At 39.9% G+C, this 20,381-nt stretch overlaps 1 protein-coding gene across 1 annotated transcript; it reads right to left on the minus strand.

The window, feature by feature from the left end:
- Positions 1–4,572: 4,572 nt before the first annotated feature.
- On the minus strand, positions 4,573–20,367 carry LOC108745466. The gene is given in 7 exon segments (XM_018481635.1): positions 4,573–5,258; positions 5,373–6,222; positions 6,740–7,096; positions 7,313–7,511; positions 13,410–14,774; positions 14,945–15,436; positions 18,575–20,367. Coding segments are annotated over 6 exon segments (3,345 nt in total). The 5' UTR covers positions 15,412–15,436; positions 18,575–20,367; the 3' UTR covers positions 4,573–5,151.
- Between the last annotated feature and the right edge of the window lie 14 nt (positions 20,368–20,381).

The following is a 20,381-nucleotide window of genomic DNA, read 5'->3' on the forward strand; positions in this document are numbered from 1 at the left end:
AAATAGCAGATTGATACAATAAAAAAAATACTTTACAAGTATACGTACATTTATGGCAAGAGAGCGGAAGAGAAAAATGTCAAATTATTTAGCATTATTCGCGCTTCGAGCAGATTATGAAAGAGTAACTTACGTATTTCACATCATAAGATGGTAAATTATTGAACAATTGTAAATACATGAAGGAAATAAGCTACGCATTGTCATGATTCACATTAAATGTAAATCATTGTTGACTTGGAAAGTCTTTTAGTCTTTTTTTTTTGCGGTTTCGCATAAAACTAGTAAGCGCGTCGCAAGAGAATCGGATCTTATTTTCTCTATGTTGTTTCTAATCTTACTATTATCATTATTGTTATTATTACTAATATTATTATTGTTTTGTTATTTTAATATTATGATTATTGTTATTACTATGAGTTTATTATCATCATCATCATCATCATCATCATCATCATCATCATCATCAGCATCACTTTCTGTAAAACTCATATCTTCATAATTGATCGCTTCTAATTGAGATAAGAAAACCAAAATGTCACCGAGACATCTTAGTCGAACCGAAATATTAAATAGAACGAGCGTGTCTAATACTTCATAGAAATAGCATTTCTATTCAATAATCGTGTTTGTTTCCTATAATTACTAAAATTAATCAACATTCGATTTGAAAAAAAAAAAAAAAAAAAATGAATCGAACATTATATTTTCTTTCAGTAGAGAAAAAGGCACATAAACGAAATAAATGGCATTCTCGTTCATCGAATACAATGAACGCATTTGCGTATGATACAGATAAATAAATTGTATTTCTTTTGGCTTTTGATTTTTTGAAAAAATTAAGAAATTCTACATCGACAGATACGAAGTATACTTGATAAAGACACGTTACATTCTGGAATTCAAGTTTTGTTCCGATAATATTTTGACGCTTGCAGTTGCAAAAAAAGATGTAAGAAATAAAAACGAAGAAGACGGTCGCTCGAACCAACATCGTGGAGGCGGACGAGTGTACACGTATTTCCGAGAACGGAGAGGCACAACGCGCCGCTTTTTCGACTTAGACCTTATCATGGAAAACTATACGGGTGCGGAAAATCCAGCGCAATATAAAGGCACCGGAAAAGTATTCCTTCTTATTTTTTTTAGAAACGCATCAACTATTATCTTTCCTTTTTCTACAGGAACATTACTACATCTATGCAGCTCGACGAAACGATCGTTTCTATAAACCATAAGAATAAACTCGCCTCGTCGAGAATGGAAATAGGTTTTTTTAGCTATCCTTCAAAATAGATCTTGAGCCATTCATTTGTTTGAACAGTATGTCGAACTTTGGAAATATTTGCTTCTTTCTCTCATCCGCTTTCCTTTCTTCTCTCTCTCTCTCTCTCTCTCTCTCTCTCATAAGATTATTTATTTTTTCTTCTCGTCATCTTTCATCTTTCATTTCATTATTTGTATATCCTGTCTACTATCTGCAAATAAAACAGATTACTTTCCTCAAGACTTGTATCATTTCCATATATATTTTCATCGATTTCTTCTCACATGTAGGACGTATGATAAATCTCGCGCTCTTTTTCCAAGTATCAGAGGACATTCAAAAGATGACAATAGTGATCAAAATAGATCAAAATAGACGTCACTACATCACTTTTCCATGTCATTCTATTACCTGGACTACAACTTTCGTCTTAACAAAAAATCGATTCGGCGACATCTTTTATTAACATAATTATCAATCTTTAAGTAGTTCGATAAATGATCTCTAAATTAGAAGACTATTAAAGGTCCACATCTCTAATTAAAATAAAATTCTCTAATTGAAACGTAATTTTTTATAAACTTTTCTTTTTTAGATGTTCTTACACACCTCTAGAGCTGTCATACACTTTGCGTTACAAGAAAAATTATGTATACATCTGAAATTTTTCCTCAACAAATTAAACAAAAAAAGTGCGCGATATTTTACACGTCCCGCGTACAGCTTTTAGTTTTTGTTTTCTTCTGTTTCTTCCTTATTTAATAATATGTATATATCTGTATATAAACTCTTACTCGCTAATGTATAATTTAAGACTAACGCTCTGCCTCGACAGTTATAAGTACGTGGCAATGAAATATCTTAATATTAATTGATCTCTTACATATGGTTTTTAGTATACACATGTATATATACTAGTGTATGAAATAATTGTAATATATCATTATATTTGAGGTCTGACGAAACCTGAATTTTCTGTTACTCAAAACGTGATTTACGTCAGAGATATGATGAAAAAGATAAAAAACAGTGCATTCGAATAATCTTTTAAGCGTAATAAGCGTAATAATATATGTAAATAGTGTAATTACATTGCAAACTTGTATCTTTATAAATATTCTGTTTGTAAATTATAAAATATTTTAATACCGATATATAACTTTTTCAATAAAGCTTAGCAAAATTTTAATCAACAGAGATATACATAATTGTATATTCGGAATTTTTATTTCTGTAATAGTAAAAGTAAATTCTCTTGTATTTCTCATCATATTTCTAACATTTCACGTTGCAATATGCATGTTTATATAATATATATATATACACACGTCCGTCGTTTCTTCTCTATAATATTTATGAATATGCATAAAGATAAATAATAATCGTAATAATAACAATAATGATAATAATAAGAAATAATAACAATGACAATGATAATGATGATGATAATTAATTTGTAAAAAATATGTATGTGTGTGTGAGACGTGCGTAACCATGCACACAGCGGTACCTATGATTCTATAAGTACCTGACAAATATCTATTAGTATGGCAAGAAAAAAATTGAAAGAGGAAATAAATTTAAAATGAATGGCACGAACATTAATACTAATAAAACGAGACAAAAATATAAACTTAAAACGCAGATAATTGATAACATTACATCAGATGTTCGCTGGGAACGATCACAGTCTGTGAAGAGATTTGCAATGTGTGGATAAATATAAAAATTAAAAACTACCTTAAACACACACGCGCAAGCACGCACGCACACACATACGCGTATATTTTTATACTTAAAAGTTACATACTTAAAAAATTAATCTTATATATATATAGTATCTAAATATATAATCAGTATTCAACGAATGTAACGAATATAAGAAGTCCAACGAAAAATATGTATAAAAACAATGTAAAAAGTTATATAAAAATTATAAAAGCTAATTAAACATGACAAGTGGTCAATGCTATAATAAGTCACAAAGAAAAATAAGGAATATATTTGCTTCAATTATTTGGGCAAATATGTTTGGATTTACATGTAATGTTATATACATATAGATCCTGCATACAACCTACACATCCATACGCATGCACGCGCACCGCACATACAAGAGAAAAATTTGGAACTATCATAAAAATATAAAATACTGTCAACTTTATATTATATATTAAACTAACGTAAGTTTTAATAAAACAAAATATGATTTTTATCTATCATGAAATATTGCTATGCTTTTACATTTTTATAAAGCATAACCAAAAAATTTTACAATTAATATAAATAATCTTTTCCTTTTATGAACTAAAAAAATGAAATAATTCTACTCTTTCATAAAATAAAAAACTGTTTTCTAATCGGTGGGTTGACTTGTAACTCTATTATAATGTGTATTAGGAATATTATGTAATTTTCATTCCTTTTACACTATTTGCACTTGTAATGTTGTTTAACAAAAAATTAAAAAATATTGACAATTACCGCACACATCATTCATATGAATGTAAATTCAATGATATAAAAACAAAATAAAGAGATGTATTATCTCCCTTACACACGCACGCACGCACGCACGCACACATCACGTGCGCGCGCACACGCACTCTCTCTCTCTCTCTCTCTCTCTCTCTCTCTCTCTCTCTCTCTCATCGAATCACTTAGTTTCTAAGTTACATCGACTTTTCATAAAAATATTTTCTTTTTCCTCGTCGTACACGACGTATGGCAAGAATTTTTGACTTGTAGTCAAATTTCTACTCTAGAGTTTTCGTGGAAAATTAGTACTTTTCCCACATATGTACTTTTTGTTTGTGCTATAAAGAGCATATAAGTGTCTATGACTGTTTTTTATTTTTTATATATTATTATTCGAAAAAAGCATTTTTTTCTAAAAGATACGCTTTATTATATCTCACAAATTGCCTCTATAATACATAAACAGGATGTCCAATTATATAATCAATAAAGTAAAATTTTTTTCAAAACTCACATTATATATTTGAATAAAATAAATAAATAATTTTTGTATAAAATAAATTTGTAATATGTATTTTGTATAAACTTGATTGCTGATGACTTTTATCATAATACTATTATATACAAAATGACTAGAAAAATTAATTATGTGACGTCACGTTTCATATCTAAGAAGGAAAAAAAAATTATTAATGATTAATATCTTCTTAATAAGAGATCTCGAATTTGATCAATTTTCAGCTAGACAAACATCTTATCTTTATAAAATAATGTTTCATTTTGCAAAATAAAACAATGTAAAAAGAAATCTATCAGCTTAGTTGCGGGGAAGATTTATTATAATTGGACATCTCTTGTATTTGCGTAAAATATTATTATGTCTGTTGATGTATAGCATTATTATTGTGGTGGGAACATTACTGGCAATGAAAATTACATGACAAATATAACAAGTTGTCTAGTCAAAAATAAATTAAGACTTGAAGAAGGAATGAAACATCACTTTCCTCCCCTTCCCTATTATATTGACAAGACAAAACGAGGAGGAAGTTAGAAGCACAAATAACGTAAATACACATTTATAAAATTCATTCATTCAATTGAAATCATGAGTCAGTCTCGGAGCTAATTATTATCGTCGTTGGCGATGATAGTGACAATTGATTAGCATCTTGGTGTTACCTCTTCATCGAGGTCCTCTCCTCGTCTCAGAAATCTTTAACGTGCCCCAAAAAGTTAAGCTCATGTGACTGATAATGACCAGATGTAGCGAGTGGTGTAACAGTTGATTGATGTGCTACGTTTACTGTCGTTAGATGATGATGATGATGTAGCGAATGATGCGATGTATGAGTATGAAGAATATTATTTGGATGGGGAACCTGAAAGTTCCCTGGTGGCGGGGCTCAGGACAGGAGAGAGCCCGGATGTCCACCCGGAAGAACGGATGACGCTGAGACAGTTGTGGTTTGCATATTCGAAACGTTATTTTGTTGTTGATTCTGTTGCGTACCTGCAACACAAGTATATGTATCATATATATGTTGATGGTATATGAGAAAAGAAATGGGGGAAAAAAAATGATTTTAAGCTCGCATTCTCGTACAATACATAATACACTTCTTACCAGCATTTTGACTTAATTCAGCCTTCACTCTTCTCGCAATGTGACTTCTGGTATGTTTCCGTAAATGATCCTTCCGATAAAATCCTTTGCCACACTCGGTGCATACGTGTCGCTTCTCCCCAGAATGTATTACAAAATGTAGTGTTAATTGTTCCTTTCTTTTAAAAGCTTTCAAGCAAACGGTACAAACGTAAGGTCGCTCAGGGTTATGGCTCTGTTTATGACGCGTGAGATGATCTTTTCGTTTCAAACCGGCGCCACATATGTCACAAACAAATCTTCTCTCTAAAGTATGACCTAAAAGGTGCTGCTCTAACAATTCTCGTTCTGGATACGCCATATGGCATTCTGGACAACAATATAATGTCGAACCGTCTAACGCTGTCGTTAAACGAATTTCGCCAGGTTTCGGACGTGGCTTTTTCTCCTTCGGCGTCTTCTTCTTTTTCTTCTTTTTATTATTCGGTGACATCATTATATTGGGCGTTGTTGTAGTCGCCACAGCCACTGAGGTTGTTTGCGCCATTTCCGACTCTTTTTTGATACTTTCGGCAGAATACTTGAGAAAATGATGTAAACTCAATGGCAAGGTGCTAGCTGGTAAATGGCTGAGATAATCAGCTACAGTGGAACCGGGAGTCGCGAGCGATTGCCACGTTGCGGGCATAGTAGCTGGCGTCTGAGTATGAGCGTGCTGTTGGTGATGTTGGTGCATCGTATAATCCTGTTGAGTGCCATTCGTCGTAGTCTCTCCATTCCGCTGTTGCTCCTCAGCTTTCTTTTCCTTGCTCTTGTCCTTGTCTTGAAGAAGGTTGCAAACATCTTGTTGATTTATAGTTTCCGTAGATTGCTACGTGGCAGAGAAGAATATATACGTATATACATTTAAAATTCAAACTTCACTCCATCGTTCTTGTATTGCGATAAATGAATAACCCACAACGTTGAACGTTTGGTATTGTTTATCGTTCCGATAAAATATTTGTATGGTACGATATCGTTTTATTTTATTCTTATAATTCATTTCAATATAAAAATTTACTCTAGCTCTAATTGATGAGGAGAGAGGAACTTAACGATATGTTTTCATGCCAAAGAATCATGATAAAGAATGCTAAAGAATGAGAGAGAAAACAAGTTTTTTATTCGTCAAGTTGTTATCTCGACAATCGCGATCATCCATCGCTCGTTTATCATATTTACGACAATAGAAAAGAAGCTAAAGAAGTGGAATATAGCAGTGCGATTGACCGTACGTTGAGAGGCAAGTGCAGAGGTAAAGATACAAACCTAAATAAATACGTTTATTAGAATTGAAAGGAAATGGGCTGCAGTGTAAGCTGTGTGTAAGAGAAGTTGCGTTTTACCTGATGATACGATCGTTTCTCTTGCATTCCAGGCGAGTTGGTTGGTCGTTGTTGAACCGATTGAGCTTGAGTGTACGGCACATTCGGATAATGATGAACATTAGAACTATTGGGATAGCTAGCTTTATTGTTCATCATTACTTGCGACTGAGCCGACTGTACGCCGTTGTTCTCGGGACGGTATTTTCCCACAACCGGCACTCCGATTGGAGGCTGGTTGGGAAAATGATTGGCGTAACGCGCGCCTGCACCACTGGAACTATCGGTTGCAAATTGATGGATACTCGGTATGGTGCTAGGGAAGTGACCTCCGAACGGTGGGAAATTCATTGCAGATCGTAAGCAGAATTCGTGTATCTAAAAAGGGAGAAAAGTGATGAGTGTCTTTCGTGGAAAAAAACTTGCGTGTCGCAAGTGGAATTTTTCAATGCGACAAATTCAAGGTTACTAGATGCGAAGGAGATGTATGTGTATCTCCTTAAGCGAAGTGTGAGAGAAATAAAGGCGAATGGAGCCGCGTGTGGAAGCGAGCCGAGAGGCCGTCGCCGCGCCGGCCGCGTTCTCATCGCGTACCTCTACGCATGCCGATGCAACGGCATCTCGACTCGCTGGCATAACTTTGTCTATGTAAAGACGCGGCGACAGCGGAGGAAGAGGAGGTGGCAGAGGCGGCAGCGGTGGCGGTAGCGGTAGCGGCGCCCGACGATACCGATGACGACGACTACGACTACGACGACGATGACGACGACGACGAAGACCACGACGACCACGACGACGACGACGACGACGATAACGACGATGACGGTGACGAGCGACGAGCGACGCCCGGCGTTATATTTACTCACAACGATGTCCCTCTCCCCATGTTTCCTCGTCGTATCGGATCGCCTTTCTTCGCACCTCTTCTTTCTTCGGAGAAAATCCCTGCGACAGAGACGAGAGAGTGCAGATTCTTCTCGCACGCGAGGATACGCCAGAGAGAGACAATCGGAGAAAGAGATTGAGACACAGAGCACAGAAGCGTCAAAGCGCCAGTGTCGGTAGGCACGCACCACTATACGACAACACTATCGTCGATCAGCGTCCGTCGCGAAATTGGATCTCGGATCGGATTGAAGTGATCCGAAGTACGCGGCGGCGGCGGTCAGCAGGCGGGTCAGTTGGCTCGTATCCCAAGCTTACCCGCCACCTGAACACTGACAACCTGACGTTGATCGTCAACCGGCGACACGACCAAGGTGATTCGCGGCCAAGGACACGCGCCACCCCTCTAGTTCGCGCAACAAACGTGCTCTTTACCGGGGACTGCACTCGAGAACATGCCGACGAAAAAAAGGATGCGACTATCGCGACTAAAAAAAAAACCGCCGACGAAAGATAGCCGTGGAGAAGTAATGGGGTGCACGCGCGCGCGCGCGCGGAGGGGAGGTCGATTGTCAAGGGGACGCGTTACACGCGTAGGGACTAGGGACGCAACCGCCAGCCAGCCCGCCAGCCAGCCATCCTCCTCTCTTCTTCTCTCCTCCTATTCCGCGCCCCACCTCGTCCGATACTTAGTCGATACGATACGCGCAGCGTGGGACGTGGGACGTGGGACGTGGGGGATACCATCACCGTACATATCAGACTCGGGAGAAAATGGCCGTGCGTACGATTCTCAGTCTAGCGCGTACCACGCGCGCAGCCGAAATGTAAAAGATACGATATGGGAATGTCGCTCACCATTCGGTAATCCTCGCTCAAACTCGCCTGGAACGTTTTTCCCCACGCAACCGGCTGTCGCCGACAAAAAGATTTCTCGCACGGTGTACAGTTGACACCTGTCTCTCAAGCCGGTGTCCCCATCCCACCTATCCGCCCTCTACTGTGCCAGCCTCTTAACTATTTTTTCTCTCTCCCGGATCTCCCGCCTCCCGACGTGACGCGCCGCGACGCATCGCACCGGCGCCGCGACGTGAACGGGCCGAAAATACCAGAGAATCGTGAGCAAGAATCTCAATTTGCACCTTTTCCCGCCGATATGCCGTTACATCCCCTCTACGACAGATTCGCACACATCTCTTGACATCTCTACACACACACACACACACACACACACACACACACACACACACTAAAAATAAGTGAACAGATAAACTAAATTAATGTACTTAAATTAAACGGGTCAACTAATAAAATAATACAAAAAAACAAATAGCCGTCTGTAAAATCGCATCCTGTTATCATGAATCTGATATTACGTCTGCAACAATATAACGTATATATTAGATGTGAAAATAATAAAATCCATTAATTTAGTTTACCTGTTCTATTTAATTATGTTTATATGTAACATTGAGGATGACCCGATCGGGCTCGAAATGACGTTGTCTGTTATTTGTTATTTGCTTTATATCATGATAATTATATTTGATTCTTACACTTACACATTTACTTTGTTGTTTTTACGTTCACAGCCTTTCTAAATACTTATTTTTAATTTGTATTATTGTTCTGGATTCTACGATTTTTACTTTTAATCCAAGATTTTACAAACAAATATTTGGTATCTCCATGGGTTCGCCTATATCTCCGGTTGTTGCTGAAATTATGTCGTTTTGGCGGCTCCCTCTGATACCATGAATGATATTAAAAACATTTTCAATTCATCGCATGCTTGCTTGCAGTTCACCATCGAAATTGGTACTCAAGGTAGAATTTTTTAGACAATGACAATTGTTGAGGAGAATAGCATTGTGTGTTTAATAGATTTCAGAAACCTACTTGTTCGGGGAGATTTCTTAACTTTTATTCCCACTATCCTTTGTGTCACAAAAAAGGCGTTATTATATATATATATATATATATGTGCTATAGATAGAATCTTATTATTGTCTCACCCAAAATTTTATGAGCGTAATCTTACAAGTGTTCACCCGTTTTTGGAGAATGGCTATCCTCTCCATTTCACATTCGCCACGATTAATAACAGACTCCTACATTGTATTTACATTCGTAAATACAAAAACTCCCATATTTCTTATTTTCCTAAAAAAGAGATGTCTGCGAACAAATATTTCACCATACCGTATGCTAAATCAGTTTTTGAAACTTTTAGACCTATCGCCTTAAAAATGAATTGTAAGTTAGCTTATTCAATTCCGCACACGTTAAATAAATATATAAAAAGGGGTAAAGATCAATTAGACGTTTTTATCACATCAAGGGGTAGTTTACAAAATATTTTGTGAAGATTGTGGCTCAAACGTTATGTGGATCAAACGAAGAGAAAGTTAAAAGACTATAGATTGCAAGAACATAAACTAGATATAAATAAAAATACGGGCTCTCCAACTGTCATCACGAACCATCGCATTGAATGCAACCATAATTTTCATTGGAGTAATGTACAAATTCTTGATAAGGAACCTATGAAAAAAGGTTGGCATCTGAAATGGTTCATATTAAAAAGCAAAGCCAGGGTTTACATAAGCAAAGTGAATCTGAATCGTTACACGAATCCTATCTTCCTATCATACAACCTTTTTCCCTCTCAATCATTCTTTCCCTTTTTCTTCTTATTTCCCTTTTCTAACTATTTCTAACTCCCACTTTTTCAACGATTCCTTCACTCTGTGTATCGCAGCCAATCCACGAAGACGTTTCTTCGCAATACTGCTTCCAAATTTTATATTCTTTTGTCAACGTCGAATTAAATATTCTTGATAGATGAAATTTTGTGTACTAATACAGATATGAAAGTATTTTTATCAGTGGACACCGTAATTTTAAGGTAACTTTGACTAAGTTTTAATTTATATACATATATATTAATCTACAAATGGACTTTGAATTGCTTTATATTCAGTATCACTGTACTTAATGCTCTGGCGTTTTCTTTGCTTTAGATATTGTGTTGATGTAATGTTTGTTCTCACTATTTTTATAGATTTTAACTTTTTGAGAATTTTTGAATTTACGATGCTTGTGAATATTTTGCGTATTTTGGCACCAATATAGATATAATAACTTTTATTATTTTGACATCTAACATATGTATATGCTATAGTGTTGCGCACGTAATATCAGATTCATGATAACAGGATGCGATTTTACAGATAGCTATTTGTTTTTTTTTTGTATTATTTTATTAGTTAATCCTAGTTATAGTTTAATTAAAGTATATTAATTTAGTTTATCTGTTCTATTTAATTATGTTTATATGTAACATTGAGAATGATCCGATCGGGCTCGAAATGACGTTGTCTGTTATTTGTTATTTGCTTTAGATCATGATAATTATATTTGTTTCTTATATTTACACATTTACTTTGTTGTTTTTTGGTTCACAGCCTTTCTAAACATTTATTTTTAATTTGTATTATTGAACCATGTCATATGATGCATATATATATATGATGCATATATATATATATATATATATAATACTATTGTAGCCTCGACGTTTTTGTATTAGGATTTTCGTCTCAAAATTACTTCAAGAATACGTTCTTAAGAGGAAATTCGATAGTACGAGACACCCTGTATGTACATATACAAGGTGATTCGAAATTCACAAATTCAGAGTACAGGACATGATACTTTATGCTAAAAGAAACAACTGTTTCCTTTTGCAAAATTGCGTCTAATGAGTAGTTTCTGCAGAAGAGCAGATTAAAGTTGTACGAGTAAACGCAAAAATTATTTATTGAATGTTATTTTACTACAAGAAAAAGTTGTTCGTTTTTTTGCACAAAAAACTTTTTCCTTTAGCAAAATTGCGTCCGATAAGTAGTTTTTGGGGAGAATAGATTAAAGTTAATAAATAAGCGCAAAAAATATTTATTGGACGCAATTTTGTTAAAGGAAAAAATTGTTTGTTTTAGCATTAAGTATCATGTCCTGTATTCTGAATTTGTGAATTTCGGACTCATCCAGTATATATAAAACTTGAACATCTAACGAAATTATTTACAAAGGAAAGGGTAACGTGTACATGTAAATCTCATTACAGAGGCAAGAATAATTTTGTATTAAATGTATGTTTTATTTCAGTTTTCTCCTCCAATATTTATGTAAGTAACAATGAAAATGACTTATGTACTACTTATCCTAACTACGATAATGGTATATATATCTGTATAATATTATGATAATAAAATAATAATATTTCTTGTACAGTTACCCATTGCCTTTAATTGTAATACTTACAATAAGAAGTTTTTTTTCATGTATACATACACCTTTATAAAAAAGCTTTTTCAGGTGAATCACGATTCATCGATTTGGTTAACATTCGCGGATTTTAATTCTCTATATTCTTTGTTATCTTCATCTATATTCCTTTACATATCTTTGTATCGTATCATTTAATCGTGCCCAATTGAATTTACACAAGTATCTCGTATTTGTCCACGTATTTGTAATGATTTCACGACGTGCAAGTTTGCTTCTTTTTGTGCAAACGTTGATATTAAATCAAGATGAATCCTTTGCGGATTGCGAAGAATTATCGATTGTAGAAACGTTGATTTCAGAGCAGCGTACATCATTACGCAAATGCGTAATTCAGTAATTTTTCGTAATTATTATCCCTTTCCCTATCATTTCTGAAAAAGTACTAAACGTTATTGATTCTTTATATGTAATTCTACCACCAACTCGTAACTCGTTATTCGTATAGCACGGGTTCGAATGTCCCCAATACTTTGCGTCTTTACGAAGGCAACATATGCAATGATCTAAATTATAGAAAAATGTAAGCATGCTTCCGTTGATATATTCCTACAAAATACAAATTAAACTTACAATTTATTTCGGCAGATTCCCTTATAATGTCACGATTGTATTGCATAAGAGAAATAAATAGGTTCACCTCGCGCGCATACAGCACGTACCAATATTACATTTCCTCTCACATTCATGAAAATTCGCACGTGTATTTACAAACTCTGTTCCATACCTCATATTTCTCTCGTTAATTCTTTCATTACGTATTTTTTTATCATCATCGTCATAAAAGCGAATTATCATTCAAATATAATCGATTATTATTATTATTATTAGCCCAAAACTCGATCGCCATGTTATCTTGGGCGAATCCAGTTCGCGCTTTCAAAAATAGATATTTTTGTTTATTGTTTGTTGCGTGCGTGCGTGCGTGCGTGTGTGTATGTGTGTGTGTACGTGTGCATGTGTGTATATATATATATATATAAACTTCATATATATTTCTAACTTGCGTCATAGAACTGGATTAGCGACAAAAACAATGTTATTGAGGCGAGCGGCAATTTCGTCGCTTCTTTCCACGTACGCTACAACGTGTACGTAAAAGAGGAATTTGTGTGTACGCACTTTTTTGTCACTTCAGTTCGACACGCTTTACAAGATAATAATTATTATAAACACGAGCTTGTGCCGTGATTAAAGGTGATTCAAACCGATGGCGCGAACATTTCAATCCTAATAAACTGGCTTTGTGTCGATGGATCAAGGACGTAAACCTTAAAGAAATGGAGGTGTTTCAAATGCCTTTGAAAGAGACTACAATGAAGTAATCAGTAATCAACTAGCCAACGAAACTTTCGTCCGATAATATGAATTTTCCTATCGAATTTGCAAAACTCAATCAGCGAGTACGCTATGTCGTGTACGACATCTAGCGTGCTGATGATTGAAACGAAAAAACCGCCCAAGTTGATTTGGGGCGGTATGCTGTTGCTAATGCTGTTGCTGTTGCTGCTGTTGTGGCTGTTGCTGCGACTGTTGCGACTGTTGCGATTGTTGCTGCTGCTGTTGCTGTGACTGCTGCGACTGCTGCTGCTGTTGTTGCTGCTGCTGCTGCTGCTGATGATGAAGCATCGTCATAGCTCCAGTTTCAGCCGCTGTAGGTAAAACTACGGTAGACTGTTCGTTAACCGATATCTGGTGAATCTGCGCTTGGGATCCTTGTCCTACTTGAATCTGAATTTGCTGCAATTCGGGTACCGACGACTGTTGTTGCATTTGTTCCACTTGTTGGTCCGTCTGTTGTTGATTCTGCGTCGTATCGTTCGTCGTATTCAATGGATCCTCTTTGGCACGCTTAGTAAGGTGAGATCTCGCGTGCTTTCTAAGGTGATCTTTTCGATAGAATGCTTTGCCGCATTCGGTGCAAACTTCGGTCTTTTGCCCAGAATGTATAACAAAATGAAGATTCAAGTGCTCTTTTCGTTTAAAGCCCTTCATACAAACGGAACAAATAAAAGGCCTATCAGGATTATGGCCTAATTTGTGTCGTTCCAAATGTTCCTTTCGTTTAAGACCAGCGCCGCAAATGTCGCATATAAATCTCCTCTCTATTTTATGTCCGATCAAATGCTGTTCCAAACTTTCCTTCTCCGGATACGCCATATTACATTGAGGGCAGCAAAATAGGGTCGTGCCATCGAGAGCAGTGACTATGCTCACTTGTCCTGGTTTCGGTTTCTTCGGTTTCGGTGGTTTCTTTTTGTATTTCTTTTTCCGCTTCGGTTTCGCTCCTGGCTCCTGTTCTTCGACAACGTCGGGAATGATGGCCGTTTCTCCTCCGGCGACTGTAATCTGCACAGCTTGCTCTCCCGAAGCTGTACTTCCGGAAGCATCGAGACCATCCGGTCCGAGCGGACTGGATTCAATGGTAGCTTCCCTTTTAATAGTTTCCGCCGAAAACTTGAGAAAATGTTGCAAACTAAGAGGCAAAGTACTTGTTGGCAGTCTGGAGAGATAATCTGCGACCGTGGATCCTGGAGTAGCGAGACTCTGCCAACTGGCAGGCATAGAAGTAATGAATTCTTCCCCACTCTGATTACCTTGACTCTTGACACTACCTCGTTTAATAAGAGCCACGGGTGTCGTGCCCTCCTTAACATCCTCCTTGGACTCCTCTATGCTCTCTCGTAGAATCAAGTCTTGAGGAATCTGGGCAACTACAGTCAGACCTTCGGGCGCTCCCGGAAGTTGTACCGTCTGTTGAATAGTCTGTTGAGACGTAGTGGTCACGGCGGTAGACGTACTTTGTGTCGTTTGATCAGACCTGTAATCGAATTAAAGTGTCAATTGGCAAAATCTGTTTTTTTTTTCTTTTTCTTTTCTTCTTCCCCTTAACTTTGTCTAAGATTTTGCTTTTACAATTTGTGCAAAATTGTAATATGTGACATAATACGAGAGTTATAGAATGTTGAATACACTTATAAATTAACTTACGTTTGTGTAGTCGCTACGGTGTTTTGCGGTTGTACTTGAATTTGAACACCATCCGCGCCTTGTTGACTGTAGGCAACAGTGAGAACGGTAGCTGCTCCCTGTGGAAACTGACTCAGAGATATCGGTGCCAAGTGATACTTTGGCTGATCGCCGCTATTTCCGCTTTGAGACACACTAGGGTTGACCACTTGTATTTGGACAGTCTGCTGTTGCTGCGTACCATCCTTTCCCGGAACGGTGATAGGCAAAGTAATAATTTGTTGTTGTTGACTATTACCGCTCTGAGCCACAGCAAAGCCATTTGGATCGACTGGTCTTAAATAATGAACTCCACCTTCACCACCGGATAAAACTCCTACCACCTGTCCTCCAGTGGTAAGATTCTGTGCAAATTTCGCTGTGGCGAATTGATGAACAGTGCCGGTCGGCAACGAGCCAGTAAATCCGGGGAAAGGCGTGAAATTCATTTTTCAAATTTCCGACGATTACACCCTGTAACAGGAGAAGATACATTCTCGTTATTGTAGCAATTAACTACAAAGTTCGTTTCATCTCTAAAATTCAACATTGACACATTTCCAAGGAAAGGTACATATATTCGTTGTTGCTACTCTCTTAAGACACACACACACACACGAGATGACTTGACTAGCTGGTTGACTAATTAGAAGACACTATTACGATATTACAGGAGAGCTCGAAAATAAAAAAATTTTTGTTTTTAACCACTGATATATATATGTATGTATATATTTGTTGTATGAATACGTTTGTTGATATGTGTTGGATGTGCAATTACAAATATGTAACAACATTGATTTTAGAAAAATGGAGATGACGTAGCCTGCAATAGATAAATGAGAAATGCCTTATCAGTCACACGCATGCTGAAAAAGTTGGTGAGCGTTTATTCAAACGTGTAACAGGTTTTTATTCATTTATCATTTATTTCCATCGCATTTATAGTATATACGAATATATAATCGGAACGATTTATTTAAATTAATTATCGAAGAATCCAATAATGGAACGTATCCAAAATTTCAATCTATCAACACAAATTCGACGTTTGAGTAAGTGGCAGCGAGAGAGCGCGCGCGCGCGAGAGAGAGAGAGAGAGAGAGAGAGAGAGAGAGAGAGAGGTGAATAACGTGGTTCCGATTCGGAGCCTTAGTGATATCGCGTTCCGCGTGCACGAGGGTGGGGTGAGGACTCCCCCACTTCACCCCCTCCCCCTACCCAAAAGGGATCCGGGAGCAGGGAGGATAGTCGTCAAAGTGGCCCAGGATCCCACCCCACTCCACTCCACTCCACTCCACTTCACTTCACTCCACTCCACTCCAGTGCGCGGCGTACGGTGCCCCTACGGGTGCAACGCAAAGGGTAGGAGCGCGTTGAGGGTAGGGGGAAGAGGGGGGGGGGGGGGTATCATAGGTGGGAACCTACCGCGAAATAGAGCTCGAGACTCGGTTCCTCTTTCTCCCGCGCGCGTTACCTCGACGTAGCGTATACCGCGAGAATGGAACGAGAAAGAAGGCGAATTGACAAGGGTAGGGGAATGTCAAGAAAGAAGGGAGTCGAACCTCGGCACACACCGACATTCCCCGGGGAAGGGGAACGCGAAAACGTCAGGGGGCGAAGGTACCCGTAGCGGGCGGGCTGCCAGACACGGCGCGCGCCAGACGAATTGGGGCAATGATGACAATGATGACGATAACCGAGGCGATCCCCACCCTTGGCTAGGTACGCTCGTTGACGGGATCCGTTGACGGGAAGAGAGAAAGAGGTTAAGATATTCGCGGATGTGGGTGTTATGCACGCCGTGCGCGCGCGTACGCCACTCGAGGGCCAAGGGTGTTATTTCGAAGGGGAAAGAGAGAGAGAGAGAGAGAGAGAAAATGTTGGGATGAATTACGAATTTCAAGCTCTCTCGGACACGAGGCGCTACGCTTCACTCGTCGACACCACGCAACGTGTTTTTCGTTGTACGCGGAATGGCGTACGCGACTGATCGGACGGCTCCGTTCTCGCTCGTACCGACTACCGACGCCAGTCTAGATTCGGCTAGACGCTCTCGTAAGACGCGCATGTCGTCATGGCGCAACGATTCTCCTAAGGTTAGTCGAGGCTAAGTTTATCTTTGTCTCTCACACGCGTGCTCTCTCCCCCCCCCCGCCTCCTCTCTTCCCCTTCCGCCCGTTGCCTTTCCTTACGTACTCGAATGCCTCGGACGTATCGTATCTTTGTTTCAATCGAAAACGCTCCGCGAAAGCAAGTATCGCGCATATATACGTTAATGCAGATTTCTCGCAAGATCCAATCCGTCTAGCTAGACAAGCCAGGGGCGTTTCGCATTACTACTTTGGCGTGCGGGACGCTGCACGCCAAACGGATCGGCGATTGTCGCGACGTCCCGCATCGTTTCCTTTCCGCTTTCCTCCTCGCGGCTCACCACCAAGCTCGCGACGCGACGCACGTACGTTCTTTCGTTTTTATTATTGAGAATTGAGGTAAAAAGGAGGTTTATCGCACGTTGCGAAAGTTCCATTCATCTTCGATCCCGTTCGACTCTCGATCAATTCGACTCGGCCGACGGCGTCGTGCACGGCGTGGCTTGCATACGCGGATACGCTGCGCACGCCCGCCATGTTGGAAAAAAAGATTCACGTAAGAGCGCGTGAGAATTGTGACGCGGGCTTTTTTTTTTTCTTTTTCTTCTTCTACATTTCCCTCTCTTTGCTTCTCTCCCGCTCTATGAAGACGGCTCTATGAAGACAGCCCCTTCTTCTAACGCGAGCCCGAGAATAATCCTCCGTGTGATCCTCTCCCTACTCGTTCCTTTGGCCGTATCCGGGACCAAGGACGGAAATAGGAAAGTGATGGCGACGAAACGCGGCAAGGCACGCGGCAAGGCAAAAGATGCATCAGCTGACGGAGAGCAGGGCAGAGGCGAAACGACGGCGAGGTACACGGGCAGGGCTGTTGTTTACACCCCCACCTCGATGGGTAGGCAGCGAGATGCCACGGAGGGGCCTCCGAGACCTCGACGAACACCCACCACCACGCAATTTCCAACCCCACCAGCCTCTCAACCACTGTCCGCACCTCCAACCACCCCACCAAAGCCAGCTCGAGCCAAGCCGTGAGCCACGACGAGGGCCCCGCGACGATTTTAGTGTCTTGGGGTGGGTGCTCTCTGTGGCCACCGTTTCGCGGTTTCTCGTCGCGAAATGGTCTCGTCGTCTAGAGTCGAACGTGACATGGCACCTACCGTGACATGAGACCTACCGTCCGCGCATCTTCGGGACTATCGGGACTATCGGGACTATCGGGACTATCGGGAGTACGATCGAGCCGATCGAGAGCCAGAGATATTAAGCTACTTTTATACATATATAATTTTTTTACGCGCGCGCGCACGCACACACACACACACACACACACACACACACACACACACACATATATATATAGAGAGAGAGAGAGAGAGAGAGAGAGAGGAAAAGAGAGCACATATGGTAATTATAAAGGCAGAGAAAAATTACATGTAAAACGATGACGTCTGAAGCACGAGGAAGATTTGCAAGCGTTCAAGATGTGAAAACTAGACTTTGACTTTGTTCTACTTACTCGTAAGTACAGGCAGGTAGACGACCAACTATAAACGACCAAATGACTCTCCGTCCACACTCGGCTCAATGTACCGCTGGTTACTGTCGCTACCTTCGGTCTCCGTACGTCCGCTTAGTACGGGAATTGTCCGTCTGGCTGGTTCGCGTGCGTCGTCGTTCCCAATCCTCAGCGCAACGGCAACAACTTTCTCATTTCAACGTGAACACGCCGACCGACGTATCGCCGCGGCTGTCGCTGCGATGCACACGTCATACATATGCGTAGAGAGACGTCAGGATGGACGCGCGCACGTCTCTAACGGAAGTTCGAGGAGAGCTCGAGAGTGACTCCGCGATAAATTCGCACTCGCACACACACACTCTCTCTCTCTCTCTCTCTCTCGCTCTCGCTCTCGCTCGAACGCACACTTGAGCTCTCGGCGCTCTCGCTGAACGGAGACGCGCACACACGCTTCGTTTCCGGGTTTACGATGACCAACCGCGATCGAATATGGCTCAGCCCTCCTCGGTCGGTAGGTACGTGAGCTGTGAGCGTGGATGTCGCTCGAGCCGACCAACGGGAATAGATTCAAACTAACGGTACATACATATAGCCGCCTGACACGCCACTACGACGGTGGTCACGCCATCGGTAAACGACAAAACGACTTCGAGTCGGAGGCCGGAGCGTGTTACGACTAGTGATACCACCGAAAGTTGGACGCGCGACGCTTCGACCAGCTTCGATCAGCTTCGATCAGCTTCGATCGCGGATTGGCAGATTGGCAGATTGGCTTCGATTGGACGACAATGACGACGCGCGCTTCAACGCACTCGCCACTACATACCTACTCCACATCCAGATCCAGCGTCGCTTGCCGTCGCCTAAATCCCTCGGATCGATCTTTCGATCGAGAGAATACACGCGTTCTCTAAGCTGTTCTTAATATTTCAACCGTATGAAAATATATTAATTATGGCGACGGTTACGTCGTAGAGTAGGGTACGAGTGATAATGAGGCAATTAGAACGTGGCGTGTTGGCGCTTGCGCGTACTTGCCGATCGAGCTGATTGCATTCGCAAACAACGCTTATCTTTGCTCAATTTTCTTTTCGCGTTCGATTATCTCGTACGATCTAAATATTCTAAACACATTCGTTCGTCACTCCGTAACGTCGATCCCTCCTTTCTCTCCACTCTTCCGAGTTCCGTCACGCCACGCTTGGAACAAAGCGATTCGATTCGATTCGACTCGACTCACACGCACCTAGCGGATACTTACTAGAGGTTGAGTCAAGTGAAGATCAAACATTGACTGTCCTGCCATCTTTCTCGAGCCTCGAATGCGCGCATTTTTACGAAACGTTCTCGAAACATTGCCGCTGCTGGTGGTGATATATTCATAATTGTGATACTTTATGTATCAAGTGCAGGCTCAACATGTCATGAATCAATCAGAGAGCCGTATTAGCATCCCAAGACATTAATTGAAATGCTCTTAAAGTAATTAAGAACAGACTAAGAGTATCGATTCAAAACTCAACAGTCATCTCTACTCGTTAGCCCGGATCTACAATAGGTGTATCAAAGTTTCAATTTAAGCCTTAAGAAACTGAATGAATCATAATCGATCGTGCTCCTCAATACTCGCTCCTCGTCGATACCTTCTTTTCAAATTCACCTGTCCATTTGTATTCATATTTTTGCAACCCCAATCTTTCATACGCGTGTTCCGAGTTGCCATGCATCAAATTCCACGCTACATCACATATGCCAATGAAAATACGCATCTATAAGAATGTAATGATGAGCCTGGGAGATGATT

Source organism: Trachymyrmex septentrionalis, unplaced genomic scaffold, assembly GCF_001594115.1.
Source record: "Trachymyrmex septentrionalis isolate Tsep2-gDNA-1 unplaced genomic scaffold, Tsep1.0 scaffold106, whole genome shotgun sequence".
In the NCBI taxonomy this organism is placed as follows: Eukaryota; Metazoa; Arthropoda; class Insecta; order Hymenoptera; family Formicidae; genus Trachymyrmex; species Trachymyrmex septentrionalis.